We start from the raw sequence: 22,378 nt of genomic DNA on the forward strand, positions 1-22,378 counted from the left end.
ATGCAGGCTTTCTTTGGCAGTGATATCAGTATTCGAGATCACTGATTGCTGAATGTGCTGAAACTTCAAAGCCTGAAGCAAAATAGGAATGTGTCGCTAAACTGTAGGCTATAAAGGGGGTAATAAATGCTTGAGAGAGCACAAATATTTATTGAATATACACACAAGCCCGTCATCTCCCTTCATGATGACAGAGTTCCGCTTGGCATTGGAACAAGGCTCTCAGGAAAACAAAAAAGACTGGTGAAAACATTTTATTTGTGATTAATTTCCCTCCCAGTAAAATGTGCGGATACAACGGAATTTCACCTCTGCACCTGATTTATGCTCCTTCATTTTTCATCCTTTTTAATTCTGGCAAGGAGAGCCAAAGTCGAAACATGTCGACTGCCTTTCATATTCCCGGAGGAATGTTGGCTGCTCGTCAAAATGTTGTCAGTCATTACACAAGATAAGCTCTTTCAGTTCATAAATAAGATTGATGGCACCGCATACCGCCAGTTCCTGTTCTTTGTTTTCACAGACAAGTTCTCCTGTCAAAAGCATCCCTGCTATCTTGCCAACCATAATTTCCTGTCTCCATAAGGCCCGAATTTGCCCCCAAGTCCAGGCCTGCCGGGATGGATTTCATACATACCCCAATGTAATTATTCAGCAACACCAGGCTGTACACGTTTCCCCCTGAGCCTCTAGGATTATATAGGTTAGAGGCTATACGCCGACACTAGAAATAGTATGGTAAGGCGAATGAATGCAGCGCTGACACAGAAGAAGAAGAAGAAGAAGAAGAAGAAGAAGAAGAAGAAGAAGAAGAAGAAGAGCGCTGACACAGAAGAAGAAGAAGAAGAAGAAGAAGAAGAAGAAGAAGAAGAAGAAGAAGAAGAAGAAGAAGAAGAAGAAGAAGAAGAAGAGCGCTGACACAGAAGAAGAAGAAGAAGAAGAAGAAGAAGAAGAAGAAGAAGAAGAAGAAGAAGAAGAAGAAGAGCGCTGACACAGAAGAAGAAGAAGAAGAAGAAGAAGAAGAAGAAGAAGAAGAAGAAGAAGAAGAAGAAGAAGAAGAAGAAGAAAATCATTTAGTTAGTGAGAGGTTACCATAACCAATGACTTTCAGATCTGGCTATTTCAGTGCATGCAGAGTGCCACCAACACCATTCCTATGAATGAACTATAATTGGAACTATAATTGGAGTTATGTGTTATTTTACATATACATATTATACATGTTAATTTTATGTTATTGTTGCGTCTAAACATTTTTATCTTGACACCCTCACAACTTCTTTCAAACGCTAGTGGTAGCAGTAGTAGTAATGATTGTGTCACTGATCTCTTTGGAAAGTGCCCCTGTGTGTATCATGTTCCCGCTCAAGCAGAGGTGAAAGGAATTGGTCGAGTTACAGAGGGTGGACTGTAGAGCAGGGCACATGCTAACCAATCTTTCTCTGTCGAGAAGCAGTCACCTTAGCTTTGAAAGGCACAGGACACATATATCATATGTATTAATTTCCTCATTACAGTACTATTTAAAGCACACAAATATACCCATGCAGGCATATGCACACACACACACACACACACATACACACACACACACACACACACACACACACACACACACACACACACACACACACACACACACACACACACCTATGTACATATTTGCATTGGAATGAGTGCCAGGGCATGGGAGTATTCTACTGATGTTGTCAGCTGCTGGTGCTGTTTACTCCAGCACATTCTATGTCATTGTCAGCCTCACTACTGCACTTTGAAGTCTCATTGTCAGTGGTGTGAAACTGGCCCAAACTGGCAATGGTCACAGAACGTTGCTCTCTGTCGTGTGTCAGCATTTATCTGTTTGACAGAGAGGGGGGGATGATGTATGATACAGAGAAGGTTCAGAATCAAACATCACCTCAAAAACAGAAATCCATCAGCCCGACACCTTAATTTTGTTAAATATAATTCCAATAGAAAATGCTTTGGAAGTGCGTGTGTTTTGCAACGGTTCACTGTCTGAGGCGATGGGAAAAAAACAATAAAGAATGCCACACATGCTAGTAAAGTTGTTTTGAATTTCAAATGGCATCGCCCTTTAAGCCCAGGGAGGAACCTGCCTTTGTCACGTCTACGGTAACATGTCAGCATGAGAATGTGATCTATGTCCAGTATGCTCTCCGAAGCCAGGAGAGAGAACAAGAGAGCGGGCCACCCGAGAAATCTGAACCCAGAAGAATGTGGGTCTGGCATTCATTAACCACGAGTCCTCTCCCCAGCGGGGGCCATCTTGGAATCCTGGAGACATGAGGAACTGTATCAGGTTATAGTGAGACGCAACAAGAAACCAAGCGGATGAGACTGCGCACAAGTCTGTGTGTATTCTAACTGATCATTGGAAAGAAGATCAAAATAAAGGAAAGCAAAGCACAAGTATGAATTTTTCATATATTAGAATATTTTATTTCTTTTGAAATGAAATGCATGAATTCCATTTTAAAACCTTCATATTATTGTTAAGTTCACAGAAATGTCTTGAATGTTTTGAAGTCAACACTTGCTTGGGTTGGTGTACAATTTGACATCACCGTGATTGTCTGCACATAATTTAAAAAACAAACATAAACTCTTTGGCATCGCACTATAATATCTAAAATAATACAAATATCTGTATAAAATATATGATATTAATTGTCCTGTTTGTTAGTTCAAAGCTCACAGTAAACAAAACCCAAACAGTATGGTTTTCAGATTTAATCCCTGAAAGGTGCCTGAACCAGCAGGTACACCGAGTCAGGGATCGAACACTCAGACACACGCGCTCGCACACAAACACACCACGTACAACCACACACGCACACACAAAGTCAAATAAAGTTAGGGGAACAGATGATGGTTCAGCCCCACGCTGACCACCTCCTCCCTCCCTCGCGCCTCCGAGTTTGAAAAGACACCAGGTATGTAACAAAACAGTTGTTGTTTCCTCTGTGTCCTTGTTTAACGCAACCATTCCAATATTCTATGCCTGCATTTGGCCGGCCTAGACCGTAAGACCCGGGCGAGGCAGCGCAGTTTCTGATATCTTTGTTTTGAGTTTGGCGAGTTTAAATAGCTTATGACATCTTTGTTTGTTTCTCTTTTCTGAACCGCAAAGTGGCAGGAATGAACTTAAGTCACATGTATTTAGGGAGTAACAGAATGCGGGTCGTGAATCCACAAAGATAACCTTGTCTTAAAAAAAGGCGCATCTGAGAAAGCCAGTGGCTCTAGATAATATTTGGGGAATGTGGAAACCAGATTAAATAAAATGAAGCGTCTAAACTCCCTGGGTTGAGAGAGGAGGGCGGAACGTGGACGGGGGAGGGGGGTTAGAAAAAGCAGCAATTATATAAATATTTTGGCCTACACTCTCTTGAGAACATTTTCCCCTATTACAATCCACAATACTGTCTTGAGTACCTCAAACAATTCACATTTCAGCTCCCCGTGGCCGGACGGCATGCCTGCAGCAGCCCGGCTGGGGGAGAGAAAGCCAGAGACACAGCACAGCTATGTCCCCTGCATGTGAAACCATCCATTCTATCATTCATTGACCTCTCGGCTTGTTTTCATTATGCCATTGCTGTCTTAAACAACCTCCGTTTGTGCCCCAACAACGACAACAATCAATGAAATCAACTTGTGCTCCACATAGTGTCTGAAGTGTTTCGTAGGCTTCGTCTTCTTTCTTTGTCTTTGTCTTTGTCGTCCACATTCAGTCTTTAAATAAAGATTTCCACCGCCTCCGAATCCAATTCTTCCAGTCCCCTGAACGGGTTTAATGGCAACTTATTTGGCACGGCATTGTCTGTTGGGGAGAAAATAATAATGATAATGAGATAAAGGTTTGTACAAACAGCAGTAACTCCTCAAACGGTGTTAACAGCCATGGCATGATTAATAATAGGACAAATGGGGTTGAGGTGATCTACAGTGGTTTATATGCCCAGTCGATAGATCTGTATCATTTTGTGCACATTCCTCGTGGTCCACATTCTGAACCCTGACCTACAGCGCTGGTATTTGATTGGCTGGCCAAGGCCCAGTGTGGGTTAATCAATGAGGACTACAATCCAGCAATGAGCTTAAAAACAAAAATAAATAAGCATGTGGAAATCTGAAATTGCATTATGTTCTTGGGCAAATCTTCAATCACACCATTATTAGCCTTTTGCATTTCTGTGTTTGTGTGTGGGTGAGAATACGGTACTCACCACTGTGGAGCTGACTGTCAGCCCGGGGCAGCTTGGGTTTGACCCCCTCCTCATGGATAGACAAGGAACCAGGTTCAGATTGTGCTGAGAACAGCCGGGGAGACGAGGTCTGGTCGTCCGATAGACTTTTACCTGGAGGGCCAAACAGTAAATATCCATCAATGAATGGAATTTCTTTCTGTACTTCCTCTGCTTAACAAAAGTGAGATTAAGGGAGGATTAAAGCTTTCAGAGTGAATACTAATGTCTACATAGTTGAATTGTGTGTGTGACCTGTAGTGTGTGTGTGTGTGTGTGTGTGTGTGCGTGCGTGCGTGCGTGTGTACATGTGTGTGTGTGTTTTCTTGAGAGAGTGAGTCGGTGGGTGTTTACTTGAGAGTTAGGGAGTGAGTGTGTGTCAACAACCAACTGTCTGATCATTTACAGGAGGTCAGATTATGAACAGGGGCTTTGGTTAAAGGAACCGAAAAAAGAAAGAAAGGAAAAAACAGGGCCCTTACCTCTGCTCTTGGACGTACACGTAGCGATGCTTATAGCAGGCGTGGAGGAGGCGGGTCTCAGAGGTGCCCCCAACCCGCCCCCCTTGGGGAGACCGTATCGCGGGCACGGCCCGTCCTTCCTGCCCTGGTCCGGATGCAGCCGTTGACGGAAGATCTTGATCACCGCGTCTTTCTCCAGGATCTCAGCGTACAGAGCTCGGATCCTGGCGGGAGAACATCCAGAGAGACGAGGAACGTTAACGTTGACCAGCTTCCGCGTGAACATTAACAGCAGAGAGCATTCCCTGTCATGCTTCACTACACTATATGGAATCGTCGGTTGTTTTCTAATGAATTATTCACCTGTTCTCCATCTCCTGGTTCCGGAAGTCGGTGGCTGGGAGGTCCTCGTTGAAGCTGTTGTTGGAGGAGTGGCAGGGAGAATGGTTGATGATGGTGGTGTCTCTGTGAAATAGGAAAAAAAAGAACAGCATAAAAAATCGGGTCTGCTTGTCCGTTAGGGTTTAGTACGGTTTTGATCCGCATAGACGGCGCGGTTTGCAACGCAAAGTTCCTCCAGTACCAGTAGGACCCTTCCCCATAAACACAGAACCAATGTGTTCCAGTGTGTTCGACTCTCTCTCAGGCCGGAGGGGGCGACGTACCTCTGGGCGGCGGCGGTGGCGGCCACCTCCATGGCGAACTGCCTCATGGTGCTCTCCTCCAGGTACTTCTGCTCCCAGCGGACCGTGTCGGCCTCCAGGGCCAGCACACGCTCCTCGCGCTCCCGCAGCCGCTCGTGCAGCGATCCCACCGTCACACCGGGGGGCTGGGACTGCCTCTGTAGGGAGAAGGAGAGAGAGGGAGAGAGAGACAGGGGTTAGGTCAAACACGGAGAGAAATCGCTGGGTCAGTTCATAAAGTAACAGTTCAACATGGCCGCATGCCACAAAGATTTCTACACTGCATTTAATCCCTATGCATTACTCCTCTTATTGTATGTTGCATGTCCTTGCACTTGTAGAAAGCATTTTCGACACAAATAGTACCTATCATTGTGTAGCGGCTTATCCTAGCTAGCATTGTGGTATTCGGGGAATGGGTTAACCTAGCAATTGTGGGTGCTTGGCACTTGGTTCTATGAACATAGAACCGATCTATTGTTTCTCTTTCTTCTGACAAGGAGCCGAAGTGTAAATGATCCGACGGCTACCCGTGATCCAGTGCGTGTTCTCCGTTGAGTTCCAGCTGTTTACCTGCTGGGCCCTCAGGCTCCGGAGCTCCTGCTCCAGCCGCGTCCTCAGCCTCATCTCCAGGTTCTCCCGCTTCTCGCAGGTGGCCTGCAGCTGGGCCAGGGCGCCCTGCAGGCGCTCCACCTTCTCCACGTACGCCCTCTTCTTCCTCAGCTCCTCCTCCAGCTGGCGGCCACGCCCGCGTGACGCCTCCAGCGCCTGCTCCACCTGCTCCGAGCGCACGCTCTGCTCCTCGGCCGCCGCCCGGAGGCGCTGCAGCTCGCGTTCCACGCGCTCCCGCTCAAAGTTCTGCTCTTCGTCTGGAGGGGGGAGAGGAAGAGGAGGAAGGGGTTAGGGTCATTATTCAGCACGTGTTTACGTCGTCGTGAACGCAGTGTTTAGATAACCCTGTCGAGATCCCGAGTCGGAGGAGAGGGAAAGCCGAGAAGGGCGAAGGGAGGTTCGGACCGGGGAAACACTGGGATCCAATTGTTGAGCATCTGAAGCATTTCCTGTTATAGAGAAAGTGGGCCACATGCATCACTCCCACTTCCTCCCATTGAGGTTGCGCAAACAAGCTGCTTCTCCTGGGGCCGCTCGGATGCAGCTATGGACCCGAGCGCTAGTGGATTACGGAGAGAGGACGGGGAAGGGAAGGGGAAGAGGAAGGGTGCTCAGGGGAGGTCGTGGCGGGTGCATCCCTTTGACCCACATAACAGCACGAGCACATTGTTCAAAATGGCCACACCAACAACCACTGATTTAGAACTACTTTTTCCAGGATTTTGGTTCCACTGCACTTTTTTTTCCATTATGATTTGCAATTTCTCTCTCTCTCCATTAAGGCTACTTACCAAGTAAGCCGAGAAGTTGACGCAATTGAAAAATTCCTTCATGCGGGATGTGCCTAATGCCCACCCCCCATTCCCCTACCCCCCATTCCCCCACCCATGTTGCCTTCCAACAACTGAATCCATATCGTGAATGTATATCATGAAGGAGGAGCAGGGAGAGAATATCCAGCAAGAGACGGAGAGAGAGAGAGGAATCAAACCGGACGGGACGACAGATAAACTCACTCTGCTCGAGGAGTTTGGCCATGATGTGCTGGTTGTGGTCGGCGGCCTCCACTTCCTTTGCGACGTGCGTTCGAGCATTCTCCAAGTTTTCTGGAAATGAAAAAAGAGATTCCACCGGAATACCGTTAGTCATTTTTTTTATAATCCTTAAAATACCACTTGCGATTGAGCGTCTCCTTTCTAGCGTCAGGGCGCTTGTGTGGGCGCTCACCTCTCAGGTCCCGGTTGAAGTCCTGCAGCCTGCGGATCTCGGCCACCAGCCTCTTCCTGAGGGTCTGCTCCAGGGTCTCCCGCTTGCCGCTGCCCTGGATCAGGGTCTCGTAGGCCTCCGATATACGCTGGATCTCCTGCTCCAACTGGAGGGGGACATGAGAGAAATGAAGGATACATAATATATGGATCTGGTGGCTGAGAGACTTCAAATTCAACTGAAGAACGTACATCATTGTATTCTGCAGTTTTTCCCATTTCACGTGAATTACCTCATTACAAAATTAATTTGATGAATAAAGAATTTAGTGTGAAAGTTGATTGACGGATGTATTAACGGGTTTTATGTAATTTTTTCCCCTTTCCTTCTAAAGGATTAACACTGGCATGTTTAGCATGAATGTTAGACCAACACCCATGAAAACAAGCATATATTTTCAGTCCGCACCACTCCTTGCCAGCTCTGATCTGTATCTGCATTCCTTTGGGGCAACAGGCCTAGTTCCAGGTGCGGGCGTGCACACACACACCCACACACACACACACACACACACACAAACACACACACATAAACACACAAAGGCCGCTCTTGCTCTTTTTCGGGAAGGCTGCCAGTGCGGGAAAAGGTGTGCATGCCTGTGCCTGGGTTTGTGGAAACAGCTCCGGCGACGCCCACCATTACGGCAGTCACACTGGCATGTTTACCCAGGGCTGTGGCCCCGGCAGAGGCAGAGAGAGAGGGAAGAAAAACTTTCCAACTGTGGCAATTATCATTCTTAAGGGCTGAGTCAAGGCACAGGTTTTTTGGGTGATGTAAGCGTATTGGGACTCGGGTTGCAGTCCATGTCAAGTGTTGTGGTGTGCTGAACCGAGCCCAGCGAGCCGGGCTTTGTTGTGATCGTGAACGATTGAGAGGGCTTGGCCGTTTTGTTGGCTGAGCGAACAATGAGAACAATCGGAGTGAGAGTGTGTGAGTGTGTGTGTATGTGTGTGTGTGGGTGTGTTACATTAGAAGAAGAATCTGACTCCCAGGAATTTGAATGAGGTAATGTAAAACAATTAATATATAAACGAGGGAAGTGTATGAAAGGCCCGTGCTTTCTCTCCCTCCCAAGAAGCTCTCAAAAATACCAAAACAAAAATGGCATGAATGTAGAAAACACACTTTCTCTGAGTCCTGGTTGTACAAGAGAGGGGATTGTGTGTCTTGAGGGGGGGAAGTGAGCAGCTGTTGAGTGCATTTCTCTAGGGCAGATGAGGGAGTGTGCCTGGGGTCAGATGTCTGGCTGACAACTGTTTGCTAGGCTCCAGTTTCCTCCTAGACAGGTGACAATGGCTAGCGAGCGGTATGCTGCAGCATGCCTTGGGTTCGAGGTGTAAATACAGGGAGTGAGGTCACGTTGTTTGGTGTGACAACACTGCAACCGGTGTGATTCAACTGGAAAGTGTTTGTTTTTTTACCCTCCCTAAGCCTGTTGTGGGCGACTTTTACTGTCATTAAAAAGTCCAACGTGTTAACGTTTACAGGAAAATATCAACGCGGGTTGTGACGAATGTTCTTGTTGATACAAAATAAAAAGATGACATCCCTTGGTTGGGTCGTACACCGTAAACAATATTTCCAAAATAATTTCGACTTTGAGATTTGTCCCCATTGGCGGCCATGTTGTCTCTTACCTTGTGGATGCGGCCGGACTTCTCCCGGTGGCTCTCCAGCTCCTGCCTCAGCCTATCGTTCTCCATCAGCAGCAGCTCTACCTGGCTGGGCTCCTCCAGGCCAGCAGGGGGCAGTGTGTTGTAGCACAGCATATCGCTCTGCGGACAGTTCTGGCCATACCTACATTAAGACAAATTGATGCAGGAGCAGTTAGCATAAGTAGGTGGCGACATATGTACGATATATTTAGTTTTGCATCTCAAATAAATTTACGTATGAAATGACATGTGGTCAAAGACTAGCCTATCGGATTCCTCACGTCACCCAAGAGGGAGGAAATAGAAAGGCATTAACAACAGCAGTTATATCTGCCTACATTAATCATAAACACCAACCGGGCCCCCCTCCCTCCACTGGCTTGCTATACTGAGTAGCATGGATGTGAGAAAGGAATGCATTGGAGCGAGGCATCTGAAATATCACATGAACACCCCGCCATCCCCTATTTTAGACCGTCCGCAAGCAGACGAGCCGACTCCTCTGGCCGAAGAATGTCAACACCTTGAGGAGGAGGAGGGACCCCCCCCCCCCCCACACACACACACACACACACACACACACACACACACACACACACACACACACACACACACACACACACACACACACACACACACACACACACACACACACACACACACACACACACACACACACACAAAACCTCTTGCCCCCCATTAAGAGTTTGCTTGCCGGGGAGATACAATTCTCAATATTCCTCCAGCAGTAAGCCATCCCTGTAGGCAACAAAACTCTATGCTGGGCGTCCTGACGACAGTGTCCATGTTGGGCCTAAACCTCCTACACCGTGTTCCTGCGGCGGAGCTCAGGTATGCTACAACCGTTCCCCCACGGAGGAGATATTTGAGCCCGGGGGGAATTGGGAGGCCCGGGTGTGAATCAGAGGAGGAGCGGTAACCAACGGCGTGTTTACACGCTACCAGACACAATAACCCTCTCGAGGAGACAATCACCAGCAGACGCCCTAAATTGAAAAGAAATTCAACGGAAAACGCCGGAGATGACGCGATCCACCCACCCCATTCACGGTGGGTGAGAAGAAAGAAAAAAAATAACACGCAACCACACTGCGTCCTCCGTGTACCTGTGCATGGGCTCTTGCTCCAGGGGTACAAATCCTTGGGGCTGTTGCGGGGGGGCACAGTACTCTGGGGGCGGGCTGCGCTGGTCCTGGCCGGGCCCGGAGCCCGGCTGGGGGGGTGCCTGGGGCTGGTGGTAGTAGAACAGCTCCGGGTAGCTGTGGGAGGAGCTCTTCATGGCGTCCGCCTTGGCCTCGGCGTGGCTCCTCTCCAGGTTCATCTGCATGCGGCGCTCGCTCAGCGACCGCGCGTGGCCCCTCTTCAGCTCCGCCGGGTCCACCTCGGCGTGGAAGTCCCCCTCGCGCAGGTAGGCCCCCTCGTGGAGCTCCTTCAGGGGGCCCGCCACCGCCAGCTGGGCGGCCGGGGCCCAGTGGTGCGCGGCCAGGTACTGGGACTGGGCCTTGGCCTGCTCGTAGGTGGGCAGCTCCTCGCCGTGCAGCTGGTACAGCGTGTAGCTGCTCTCCGAGTGCGGGTAGTCCCCCTGGTGCTCCTGGCCCTGGGGCTCCTGCCGGGCGGAGAGCTGGGGGTACTGGCCGCCGCCGCCGCCGCCGCCGCCGCCGTCCTCCTGGGTCAGGCTCTCCAGGGAGGAGCGCGGGCTCCGGGCCGCGTCCCCTCCGCTGCTGGGCCGGCTGCCGGGCGCGCTTCCGCCGCCGCCGCCGCCGCCGCTGCCTCCGCGCAGAGCCTGCTGCTGGATGGCCAGTAAGGTGCGTGTGTCTGTGGGGTTGCCGTAGCGGAGCTGCTCCTGGATCAGCCGGTGGAGGACCGTGCCGGACGGCTCCTCTGTGGACGTCATGATGGGCTGAGGGTGTGTGGAGGGGTGGGTCTGTCTGGTGGTGTTCTGGAAGCAGCTGTGAACCTGCCACATAATGGAAGGTGGGAGTAGATGATATAAGTTAAGAACAAGTTCATATTCATTTAATAATACACAAATGTATGATTGTAGACGGTCTTTAGTTAAAAAGCTGTAATTGAAGCTCTAGCAGGCTATCACAAAATGAAATTAGGCAATTTGTTCAGCAAGGTGAATGGGCTTTATATTTTTAATGTTGTATTGGATAAATAGCCCAAACATTGATAAAATAATATAAATCAGACATTGGATGACGGATATTATGGAAATCAAGCTGATTGTAGCTTATGTAGCAATATTGAGGTTCTGTAATGGCTATTCAATCCGTAAAGCCTAACTTTACTAAACAGCGACATTCAGATGTTGTGGAGAGATGTCCCACCGCATGTCAAAGTACGTTTCTATCTCACGGGGGAGCAAAACGGCAGAAAACCCTACAGAATAAAACTCCTTCACCAAATCCTCTAAAGAGCCAAGTGTCGTCACTCATTACCCGTTGATACATCACATTGTGAAAATAATAACCTAATCATCTATATGCTTCAGTTGAACATAAAAACCACCAGGACCGACTCACCAGCTCACGCTTTCATCCTGGACGAAAAGTTTGGGGACTCGAAACACTTCTTTTTAATAGTCCACTATTTCCAAAAGGGTTTCCGCGGACCTCAACTAGTGTACATCCTCCGTGTCGCCGAGTCGGACGCGCGGCTTGTGTCTCCGTGCTGGCTGCCCTGGTCTACTCTGAAATGGTTGCGTAGAGAGCGGCGATAATAAGTAACCGAGGAGGGAGGGAGGGAGAGCGGAATGCGAGGAATGCGAAGCGCGAGGTCCCTCGACGATCAAAAGCGTAAAACCGCACGGTTCCAATGGGAGGGGGAGGAGGCGGAATGGACTGCAAATGTTCATTTATTACCATGACTATGGGTGGATATGTATCCAGGCATACTCAAATAATGCAATAATGCAATGACTGCCAAACATTGGTGCTTGAATAAAAAGCAACATGTTCCTTAGCTATTTATTTCTTTACTCTTTAGGTGTTTTGAAAGAGTGTGTGTGTGTGTGTGTGTGTGTGTGTGTGTGTGTGTGTGTGTGTGTGTGTGTGTGTGTGTGTGTGTGTGTGTGTGTGTGTGTGTGTGTTTGTGATTGGGTTCATGAGTGTGTGTGTGTGTGTGTGTGTGTGTGTGTGTGTGTGTGTGTGTGTGTGTGTGTGTGTGTGTGTGTGTGTGTTGGTGTGCATGTGTGTGTTTGATTGGGTCCGTGTGTGTGTGTGTGTGTGTATGTGAGTGGGGGGGGGGTGTTAGTGTGTCTGAGTTCATGAATGTACGTGTGTATGAGTGTATTCATTGGTGTGTGTTTGTGTGTTCATGAATGTGTGTGTATGTGCGCATGAGTGAGTGTGCCTATGAGTTTGTGCACGTGTGTGTGTGTGTGTGTGTGTGTGTGTGTGTGTGTGTGTGTGTGTGTGTGTGTGTGTGTGTGTGTGTGTGTGTGTTTGGTGTGTGTGTGTGTGTGTGCGTGTGTGTGTGTGTGTGTGTGTGTGTGTGTGTGTGTGTGTGCGCGCAAATGAGTGTGTTTGAGACTCTCTCCTGCAGCTGTCCTCTGGTATCCCAGGCCCGTGTCTTCCCAATCAGTGGCAGCATAGCTGCTCTTTGTACCCTGCTCACCCCATTACCCACGGCGCAGGCACCTGCTGATTTGCGGATTCTAAATTCCATGCGTGCACAACATGCAGGGCTACTCTTCTTACGGCCTGAAGCAAGGTTACATGCCTGGCAGGAGTCGCTAAATCGATGGACGGAGCACATGTGAATCCCAGCGTGATTCAATCCACTGAGTTGTCGAAACAAAAATGGGGAAAAGATAAATGTCAAGAGATACTTGTGTGTAAGTGTGAACATGTGTGTGAAGCAAGCCCGAGAAAGTGACTTGTGTTTTGAATCGCATAGCAGCAACGAGAGCTGGAGGTGATGAATGTGGATTTCAGTCCGTGCTTGTTTAATAGCCGGGAAGTGAGGATAATATCCTTATGGCGTAGTTGGAATGTAGAAATAGAGTGAGAAGAGGGAAGGGAGGAAGAGACAGAGAGAGAGAGAGAGAGAGAGAGAGAGAGAGAGAGAGAGAGAGAGAGAGAGAGAGAGAGAGAGAGAGAGAGAGAGAGAGAGAGAGAGAGAGAGAAAGAGAGAGAGAGTGAGAGAGAGAGTGAGAGAGAGAGAGAGAGAGAGAGAGAGAGAGAGAGAGAGAGAGAGAGAGAGAGAGAGAGAGAGAGAGAGACACACAGAGGGACAGAGAGAGAGAGAGAGAGAGACAGAGAGACAGAGAGAGAGACAGAGAGACAGAGAGAGAGAGAGAGAGAGAGAGAGAGCGAGAGAGAGAGAGAGAGAGAGAGAGAGAGAGAGAGAGAGAGAGAGAGAGAGAGAGAGAGAGAGAGACACACAGAGGGATAGAGAGAGAGAGAGAGAGAGAGAGAGAGAGAGAGAGAGAGAGAGAGAGAGAGAGAGAGAGAGAGAGAGAGGAAGGAGCGAAGGAGGAGTGGAAATAGTTTACTAATAGAATACCATGTAGTGAGTAATCGGCCTACATCTATTCTTCAGAAATGTCCGACCATTTACCCAGTAAAGTGGATGAAAAACAAACGCAAGAATAACTCCCAAACATCTGACTGGAACAGACAAACAACAATTTTGCATGATGCAATCAAACCCCAGCCACTGCGATTGATTGAAGCACACAGATGTCTGCATGTCCTCCCTGCCTGAGGCCAGTCGGCCCATTAGAACAACACCATCCATAAAGCGCACCCTGGCCTGGTCAGGGGCCTCCATCGCCCCTCTCCGCGCCATGCCCTTCTTTATCAAATGGACACACGCACGCGCGCACACACACAAGCACACATGCAACAACTCACACACACACGGACACACACTCAGACATGCATAAGTGCACACACATGCACGCACACACACACACACACACGCACACATGCACAAGCGCACACACACGGACACACACTCAGACGTGCACAAGCGCACACACGTCCACGCACACACACGCACACATGCACAAGTGCACACACACACAGACATACACTCACACACACACACCTAACACACACAGACGCATACAGACGGAGAGGCACATGCACATATGCACGCACGCACGCATGTACACACACACAAACACACACACACACACACAAACACACACAACCACACAACCATGCAAACAAATAAACAAGCATTCCGGGGAGGCGTTTTAGGAGGCCGGGCTTGATGTTCTTTGGTAAGTGATGTGATAGTTGGGCAGGCAGTGCTAACAACGCAGTAGGAGTAGTTAGTGTTTCCCCTTCGACTTTGTCCCACTTTGTCATTAGCACCAACTCAATACTTCCTCTACACCCTCTAGTATGGTGTGTGTGTGTGTGTGTGTGTGTGTGTGTGTGTGTGTGTGTGTGTGTGTGTGTGTGTGTGTGTGTGTGTGTGTGTGTGTGTGTGTGTGTGTGTGTGTGTGTGTGTGTGTGTGTGTGTGTGTGTATGTCTGTGTGTGTGTGTGTGTGTGTGTCAATGAGTCAGTCCACACATAAAGTTTGCATGTGTGGGTGGAAAGCACTTAGTTTTGGCAACTGTCCCATCATTGTATAACTTTTCCTGTTAACACCAAAGGAATGTAAGGCTGATATTTAAAGGACTTTTATGATAATAAATAACAACTATCCATACAAATAATAACAAATATAATAATACAAATGTTGATACAAATAATAATTTAATGTCTCCACTACCTTTAAACTACCAAAACTGGATGATAAGTTACAAATAAATCTATTTGTAACTTTTGTAATATAATATTAATAAGTCAAACTTTGAGGCTGTTCCTTTCCTTGGCCATGCATTGCCTTTAAGCAAGATCTATAAAAGAAAGAAGTGAACGAAATCATCGTGTATAGTTTAAATCACGTTGACCATGTTGGATAAATGAGTCTGGGCTGAGCGGCATCACATATAATATCCCGTAAACAAGCGAGAATCCATGTGGATGTGAGTAAGCGGGTTGTTCAGACACAACAAGGCTGACGAGTTGAGATGGTGTGGGAAAGAATGAGACAGAATGGAAGGCAGGGTCATGCGATAGGCCGGGATCGTTGGAGGAATGCAACAGGATAGGACTCTGAAGGTGTGGGATGGATTCCTCTGACTGACTCTCACATCTACCAATGTCTTCCTCATTCACGCAGACACAATAGCTTCCCAACACGAGAATGAGAAGGGATAATGGGCACTGTGTGCTTGTCGAGATGACTTCCTGTTCTTAGAGGCAGCGCGGACCCCACCCACCGCCCCCCTGAACAAAGCATCTACATCCTGTTCATATTCCCTGAAACCGCTCGGATACTGTTCCGGGCGATTTGAGGGGTTTGAATGCCGTGTTCCCAGGGAATATCGAGCTGATGTTTTCCCAAGTACAGTCAATAGACATGGCCAGGCACACCTGATTTATTTCAGGCATGTGTTGCGAATGCAAAAAACAAGATGGCGCCTTGGCATTTAATTTTGTTGAGCAACCTTCTCCCAGCGTGTCGGAGCTGGTCCTGCTGCTGCTGCTTAGGAACTCTGGTTCACAGGAGTCAGATGTCGGGAAGTGACTAAGAACACACCTTTCTAATGGAGTTAGAGGTGCCAGATTCTCAAAAGTATCTTAAGAAGGAAATTCATAGTAACCGTATATAACTGGGTAAATTTGAGGCAGACATCCTGTCCCCCATACCACCTAACTGGCCAAACCACATTTTTGCAAACCCATCATGATACTGGATATTGTCTCCTTGTGTACTATCCAGGGTGACAGTCAGTGGGTGCCAAATGTAGGAGGCAGTAGACACAAGGGCACTTAAAAAAACACTTAGGAATGGCTCCATGTTATTGAGTTCATCATCACTAACTATTAATTCCTTATCAATTGAAAATTGGTGAATCTGTGTGGAAAAACCCACAAATACTAATCACTTGTATGACATTCCTCGGTGCGGAGGGACAGAATGTAGCTCATATGGAAGTCTCTGTTCTTTATCTTTCTCTAGTCTTTATCTTTTTCTGGAAATACTAGTGCTTTTAGAAATACTCCTCCTGCCAAGAATTGCACCTCTGTTCACTGTCGGTTGTAGTTTGACATGCTCCAAACGGTTAATTATACACAGGAGTCCCATCCACTCTCATGGATTCCCATCTCTCTTTCTAAAAAATATTCCCGACACATAAATCGTAAATTGATCTGGGAAGGCCGAGTGTCCCCGGTATTCCATAGGGCAGCAGGCTAGACAGAGGGCGGTCTCGTGCATCACGTAATGCTCCCAAGTTGGACCCACAGTATGCGTGTGAGCGCGCGTGTGTGTTGTGCGCACTAACGACTTGTATTCATCCGGCACCTCAGAATAGAAACCACTTGTTTCGGGATCCTGGTCTAAACCCCCCTGCCCTCGCGCCTTCTCCCTCCTCCCAGTCGTGAGGGGTGAAACTGCAACTAAAATCAGTGGCCCCGCACCCAAGGGGGGGCCCCGATGCATTCCTCAACAACCCCAAGGCCTCAGCCCGCGCTGTCCTTATGAGGTGTGAGAACATCGCTGCAGACGTCTGCTGCACCTCAGAGACACCACCACACACGCCGCCGCCGCCGCCGCCGCAGACAGATGACACAGCAGCGGACCACAGCGGACCCTGTCCTAAAACAGCCCCTGGACCCCCCCTCCCGCCAGGGCCACACCACTCTCCTCTGCCCGCCTGGGAGGTCAGCCGCGTGCCGATCATTCTCTCTGTGGCCCCGGCATGCGTGTCCCCAGCAAATATCTACGTCCTCCGCTGCTGAGCCCGCACATAACATGTGATCTGATGCCTGTTTGGCCGCCGGCGTGATGGAAAAAGAGAGAGCGGGGGTGAGAGAGTGGGCGGGCGAGACAGAAAAGAGAGGGGGAGAGAGAGAGAGAGAGAGAGAGAGAGAGAGAGAGAGAGAGAGAGAGAGAGAGAGGAGGAAGAGAGATAGAGTGAGCAAGAGAGAGAATGAGCAAGAGCGAGAGAAAGAGAGAGAGCGAGAGCGAGAGCGAGAGCGAGAGCGAGAGCGAGAGAGAGAGAGAGAGAGAGCTCTGTGTCAGATCATCAGTTCTGAAAAGCTACTGGGGTTAGGGTTAGGTTTAGGGACTTTCCACACTTTCAGCGGTGGTGAGGAATGTGTGCTGGCACTGGGCTGTAGGTAGGTATTGAGTTGAGGGGTCAGGGGGTATGAGCAGGCCTTCCTGTTTTATTCAGATGGCTGATATATGGCCTGGTTGGTTTCGGTTTGGCTCTCGGTAGATCTAAGGCATGAGCTCATTGAAACGCTTTTCAGATTGCACATTTTAACAGCTGAGGTTACCTGGCAGTAGGGTCCTGTCACGTTAAACGGTCATCAAACTGGATTGATGCAAACCTCATTTGCATGCCTGCCTTGACGTGCAATTGATCGATGTGATCAACGTGATCAATTGATCAGATCAATGTTGTACCATTGAATTGTTGTGAACTGTGGTTGTGAAATGTGAACTAAACCATTAACGCACTTTATTTTCCTATTTTTTTTGTGGCGACAATGTTTTGCAAATTACCTTTCATCCGTTAGTTTGACTATTCAAAATGTTAATCTAGCAGACTATTATACTGCTTATGTCTTGTCATATCCCTCAAAATATCATACCTCTAGCTATAATCTTAATATTATGCGTAATTTCAAATCTATATTTATATAATATCCCAATAAGTATATGATTTTCTTTTACTCTTTACAATTCAAAACAATTTCAACTGTGAGAACCCACCATCTCTGACAGAGGACTACCAACTTTGGTGGTAGTACCAGGACAAGATGATTCAGCTGGGAGATATGTTAATGACCCTAACTCAAGGTTCTGACGTGTCTGCTGAGACACAAAGAGCTCGTTGTGTCCAACATGGACTAAAAGCTGCTCATTGTGTTGTTTAACACAGACTGCCTATTTTTACGGCGTCTATTTTCAGACGAAAATAATTCTAGATGACCTATAATGCTGAAAGGGCAAATTAAAGAAGAATTTGGTTAAAAGAAGAAGTTAATTTAGTCATGTTGTTCTTTGAACCAGATAACTGCCCTCGGCTAAGAAGTCAGTTGACCAGCCGTGTATGTTACCCTTATTAAGTCCACATATTCCAAACATAAAAAAAAGAAACTGAATTTGATTTAATCATAACGTTTTGATGAATCGTTATTCATAGATTTGAACAAGGTTCCCTTCAAACACAATGCTAGATTTGTTTCACCCTAGGGGTTGTACTAAAACAAGTTAGGCTGTGGAATGCAGTGCATGTGTTATCAATCTATTAAACTGTAAACACAATATGTTAGATATGTTATCTTGATTGTTGATTTATATCTTGAGTAATATATAATAAGTGAGGTGCATTGAATGTTGTGATGGCTTGCAGTTAATCCAATGACCTGTCAGCAACATTAATATGTTTTATAAATAATGTTATGTTTAGGTTTAGGAAATGTTTTGAAACATTATTACGGTTACTGGAAGAACTAAACAATTTTGCACCTTTCTTACATTGGCTTGTGTTGAATCATTATTTTCTACAATAGCCTAGATATTCAATGTACTTTGAACATGAAACATGTTTGATGTTTCAAAAGAACCTCAACAGATAATTGACGATAAAATATTATAAAACTATGCAAAAGATAAAAAAGCTGTTGAACATCAAACCTTAAAGTAAGATGTCAGTGAACCAGTGGAATTTATATCTTGAGAACGAGAAGTAAACACCACTGTTTGAACTACTGTCAGTGCTCATGTTAGCACTGCTGTTAGCATTGTTGTTAGCACTTGGCATTGTTGTTAGCATGTGGCTAACAGAAATTATGTTAGCCACACAGGTAGCAACCCTGTTAGAACCACAGTTAGCAACACTGTTAATACTCCTAATGCGCATGTTAGTACATCTGTTATTATTGCTGTTTGCATCCCTGTTAGCATTGCCGTTAACTAGCATTAGCATTGGTGATAGAACTGCTGTAGTAACACGGTTAGCATCACTGTTAGCACTCCTGTCAGCGCCGCAATTAGCACTGCTTCATATCACTGCCGTTAACAACTTGTTCAGCACTGCAAATAGCACCACTGTTAGTATCGCTGTTAGCACTGCTAATAGCACCACTGTTCCACAGGGGAAGAATGCAAACACCAGAGGAGCACTTCCAAGAATCCTGTGTGAAGGACTTTTCTGGAATGTCCCGAGTAGAATATTTTGTGCTGTGTTTACACTTCCAGACCCATGGCAAACCCTGCAATCTGCCCCTTCCAGTATATCATTATCTGGCCTCCTAAGGGGGGGATATGGAGAGGGAGAGAGAGAGAGAGAGAGAGAGAGAGAGAGAGAGAGAGAGAGAGAGAGAGAGAGAGAGAGAGAGAGAGAGAGAGAGAGAGAGAGAGAGAGAGAGAGAGAGAGAGAGAGAGAGAGAGAGAGAGAGAGAGAGAGAGAGAGAGAGAGAGAGAGAGAGAGAGAGAGAGAGATCTATTTTTCTCCTTCTTGTCTTTTCCCTTTCCCATCTAGAGATTTGTCCATGAAAACATGGCAAAACAATGGGTGCATGGGACCAAAACAATGTCTTTTTTGGGCTGTTTTATGAAGTGTCAAATGCAAAAGAACGTAAATGGCCGAAGACGTCTAGACTCGGGACTATGTGCAGGGGAGTGGATGTTGCTGTCTTGGTGATGTGGTCGCTGAATGATGTGTGGGGTGAAGCAGAGAAAAAAAAACATTTTTCTTAGTTTCTCTGAGGGCTAGTCCTTTGGTCCTGCTTTTATTCCTAAGCATGCTAAATAGTTTGCATGCCAAGCATTACAAACACTTAAAGGGGGGGGAGAGAGAGAGTAGGAGAGCGCTAGAGAGAGGGAGAGAGAGCAGTAATCACCAATAGTGAAAAGAGTAAACCAAAAGAAAGAAGAGAATGACATTTTCTTGGCAAATAAAAGGGGGAAAGGCATGTGACCTGGGAGCTAGGTGCGCACGTTTGTGTTGGTGTGTGTGTGTGTGTGTGTGTGTGTGTGTGTGTGTGTGTGTGTGTGTGTGTGTGTGTGTGTGTGTGTGTGTGTGTGTGTGTGTGTGTGTGTGTGCGTGCGCGTGTGTGTGTGTGCGTTCACCCCTAGCTAGCTGTGCGTTCTGATCCACTTCACTGGGAATCTCAAATAACAACATCTCAGAGAGTGACACGGCACCAGGCTTATATAACAGTGGAATGCTGGAAGTGAACCCTCATCACTGCGACGAGATGAACAGCTCAAACAGGTTGAAGGACCGTACCTGCTCAACGGCCCAGTATAAAAGAACAGGCCCAGTAAATACGGTCAAAGGCCCAGTATAATGGTCAAAGGCCCAGTGTATATGGTCAAAGGCCCAGTATATATGGTCAAAGGCCCAGTATATATGCTCACAGGCCCAGTATACTATGCTAACATACACAGTACACGTACTACAATCAAAGCCCAGTATACGCTAAGAAACCGAGTATACTACGATCAAAGCCCCAGTATACGCTAGGAGACCCAGTATACTACGATCAAAGCCCCAGTATACACCAAGAGACCCATACTACGATCAAAGCCCCGCTATATGCTAACAGACCTTATATACTATGCTCGCAGGCCCATTAAACCATGCCGACAGGCCCATTATACCACACTACCAGGCCCAGTAGACCCACTATAGGAGTCATGGACTGTGAACAACAGTAAAGTACTAGAGGACTTCCAAAATGTCTCCAAAACCTGGTGTGCCTTGAGGAACAAAGGGCTGGAGAGACGTTGAGCCTCTGAAACCCAACACCACGCAGATCTAAGACAATACCCAGCAACCTTACACCCAGCACATCTAAAGACAATGCATCCATGAAGACAGCCTCTATCATTTCCCGCCTGTAAAAATCGTTGAAAAAAGAGAGAAATATCTTTATTTGGGGGGCGTGGGGGGGAATAGGAGAGTGGGGAGTGTGCAGACCACAAAGTTATGCAGCCCTAACCAACTCTCTCACTTTTACCCCCCACTGGTACACCAAAGGCAAGAGAAGCCAGTGTTGACACCTGTGTGAAATCTCCCCCCCCCCCCCCCCCCCCGAGCCGTAGAGAAGGACGGAGAGGGCCGTGGGAACGCTACCACATCTTTCCTTGGGAGATTCCAATGCTGTGAACAACACTGGATGCGTTGCAACACATCGATCCTTTGTCTGTGTACTTATGTGTGTGCCTGTGTTAGTGTGCCTGCCTGTGTGTGTGTGTGTGTGTGTGTGTGTGTGTGTGTGTGTGTGTGTGTGTGTGTGTGTGTGTGTGTGTGTGTGTGTGTGTGTGTGTGTGTGTGCGCGCGCGCGCGTGCGTCTGTTCATTTAGGGCTTAACACTATGAGTGTGTGTAAATATATGTGTTTTGTTTTTTTACATCCTGCTTACTCAGAGCAGAAACATTTTAATGAAATATCCATCACTAAACATCCTTCTAGGGCCCCCTTGAGGTGGGTGGTGGTGTCCATCAGAGAGCCGGCAAGATTACAAATGTGTTTTTAAATGGGGTCATGTTGGGCTTCTGAGATACGATGCCATGCATCTCTGTGATTGTAGAGGAATGTGTGATTCATCAATGTTTCAGCTGACCTGTGGGCTGGGATAGTAATTTGTATAGAACGCCATGTATGACTAATAGCTAACATGTAGGGAGGTTTTGAGTTGTTATAATTCTCGAGGTGTGATGTGATACAGGGATTATGTTGTTTCATAATCATATAATACACTGATCTTTAGTGGCATGTCAACAGAGAGAGGGGCAATGACCATAAAGGGAATATGTACATTTTAACTCTTTTGTTTCTTAAATTAAAATTGTCTTAATACAAATCAACGTGATTTATCAACATACGGATTTCGGAGCATTAGTTGGAGTTGAAGTCTGCAAATGAAAAATATACATAGACACATATTACAGATTTTGTACACAATGGCAAGGAGATCAACTCCAACTCATCTCTTTGTTTTGTGGTGTGGAGCTATCGAAAACCATGGCAACCCAAAGGGATCGAGGGAGAAAAAGAATCCTCTGGCTTCCTTGGCAGAAGTCCATCCTTCTGCAGTTATGCTAAAACTCCCGAATCCCCGGACAAAAACAACATTCCACATCTAAGTGATAGTCTTCAAGGAATTCCTGTTCAATTGAGGCCATTTTTTTCTCGTGCTTCTCATATGCATACCATATCAAACTCGAACCATCTGGTGCATTGTGTGAATGTACATTCTTTCCCAGATTGAAATAATGAGAACAAAAGCCTGAGAATAATGATGAAGCTTGTCGATGCACGGGCAAGGCATTTGGGCGGTTGCAAGTTGTTCTTTTTGGGAGGGTGCTTTGAGT

At 47.1% G+C, this 22,378-nt stretch overlaps 1 protein-coding gene across 1 annotated transcript; it reads right to left on the reverse strand.

The window, feature by feature from the left end:
- Window positions 1-2,440: 2,440 nt before the first annotated feature.
- On the reverse strand, window positions 2,441-11,717 carry LOC115548407 (angiomotin-like 2a). Its single transcript, XM_030363033.1, has 11 exons — window positions 11,498-11,717; window positions 10,076-10,926; window positions 8,931-9,090; window positions 7,255-7,399; window positions 7,044-7,133; window positions 5,989-6,284; window positions 5,398-5,573; window positions 5,096-5,197; window positions 4,754-4,956; window positions 4,254-4,385; window positions 2,441-3,847 (listed from the first exon to the last, which is right to left on the reverse strand). Exons 2-11 carry the CDS (start codon window positions 10,861-10,863, stop codon window positions 3,762-3,764), a joined length of 2,178 nt encoding a protein of 725 aa, XP_030218893.1. The 5' UTR covers window positions 10,864-10,926; window positions 11,498-11,717; the 3' UTR covers window positions 2,441-3,761.
- Window positions 11,718-22,378: the final 10,661 nt, after the last annotated feature.

This window comes from Gadus morhua, chromosome 8 (genome assembly GCF_902167405.1).
Source record: "Gadus morhua chromosome 8, gadMor3.0, whole genome shotgun sequence".
Taxonomy (NCBI): domain Eukaryota; kingdom Metazoa; phylum Chordata; class Actinopteri; order Gadiformes; family Gadidae; genus Gadus; species Gadus morhua.

Coding starts and splice junctions, on each gene's coding strand:
- LOC115548407 (XM_030363033.1), bottom strand. CDS start 10,863: ATGACGTCCACAGAGGAGCCGTCCGGCACGGTCCTCCACCGGCTGATC. Junction 4,386..4,753: donor GTGTACGTCCAAGAGCAGAG/GTAAGGGCCCTG, acceptor TTGGCCCTCCAG/GTAAAAGTCTATCGGACGAC. Junction 3,848..4,253: donor TGACAGTCAGCTCCACAGTG/GTGAGTACCGTA, acceptor TCTCCCCAACAG/ACAATGCCGTGCCAAATAAG.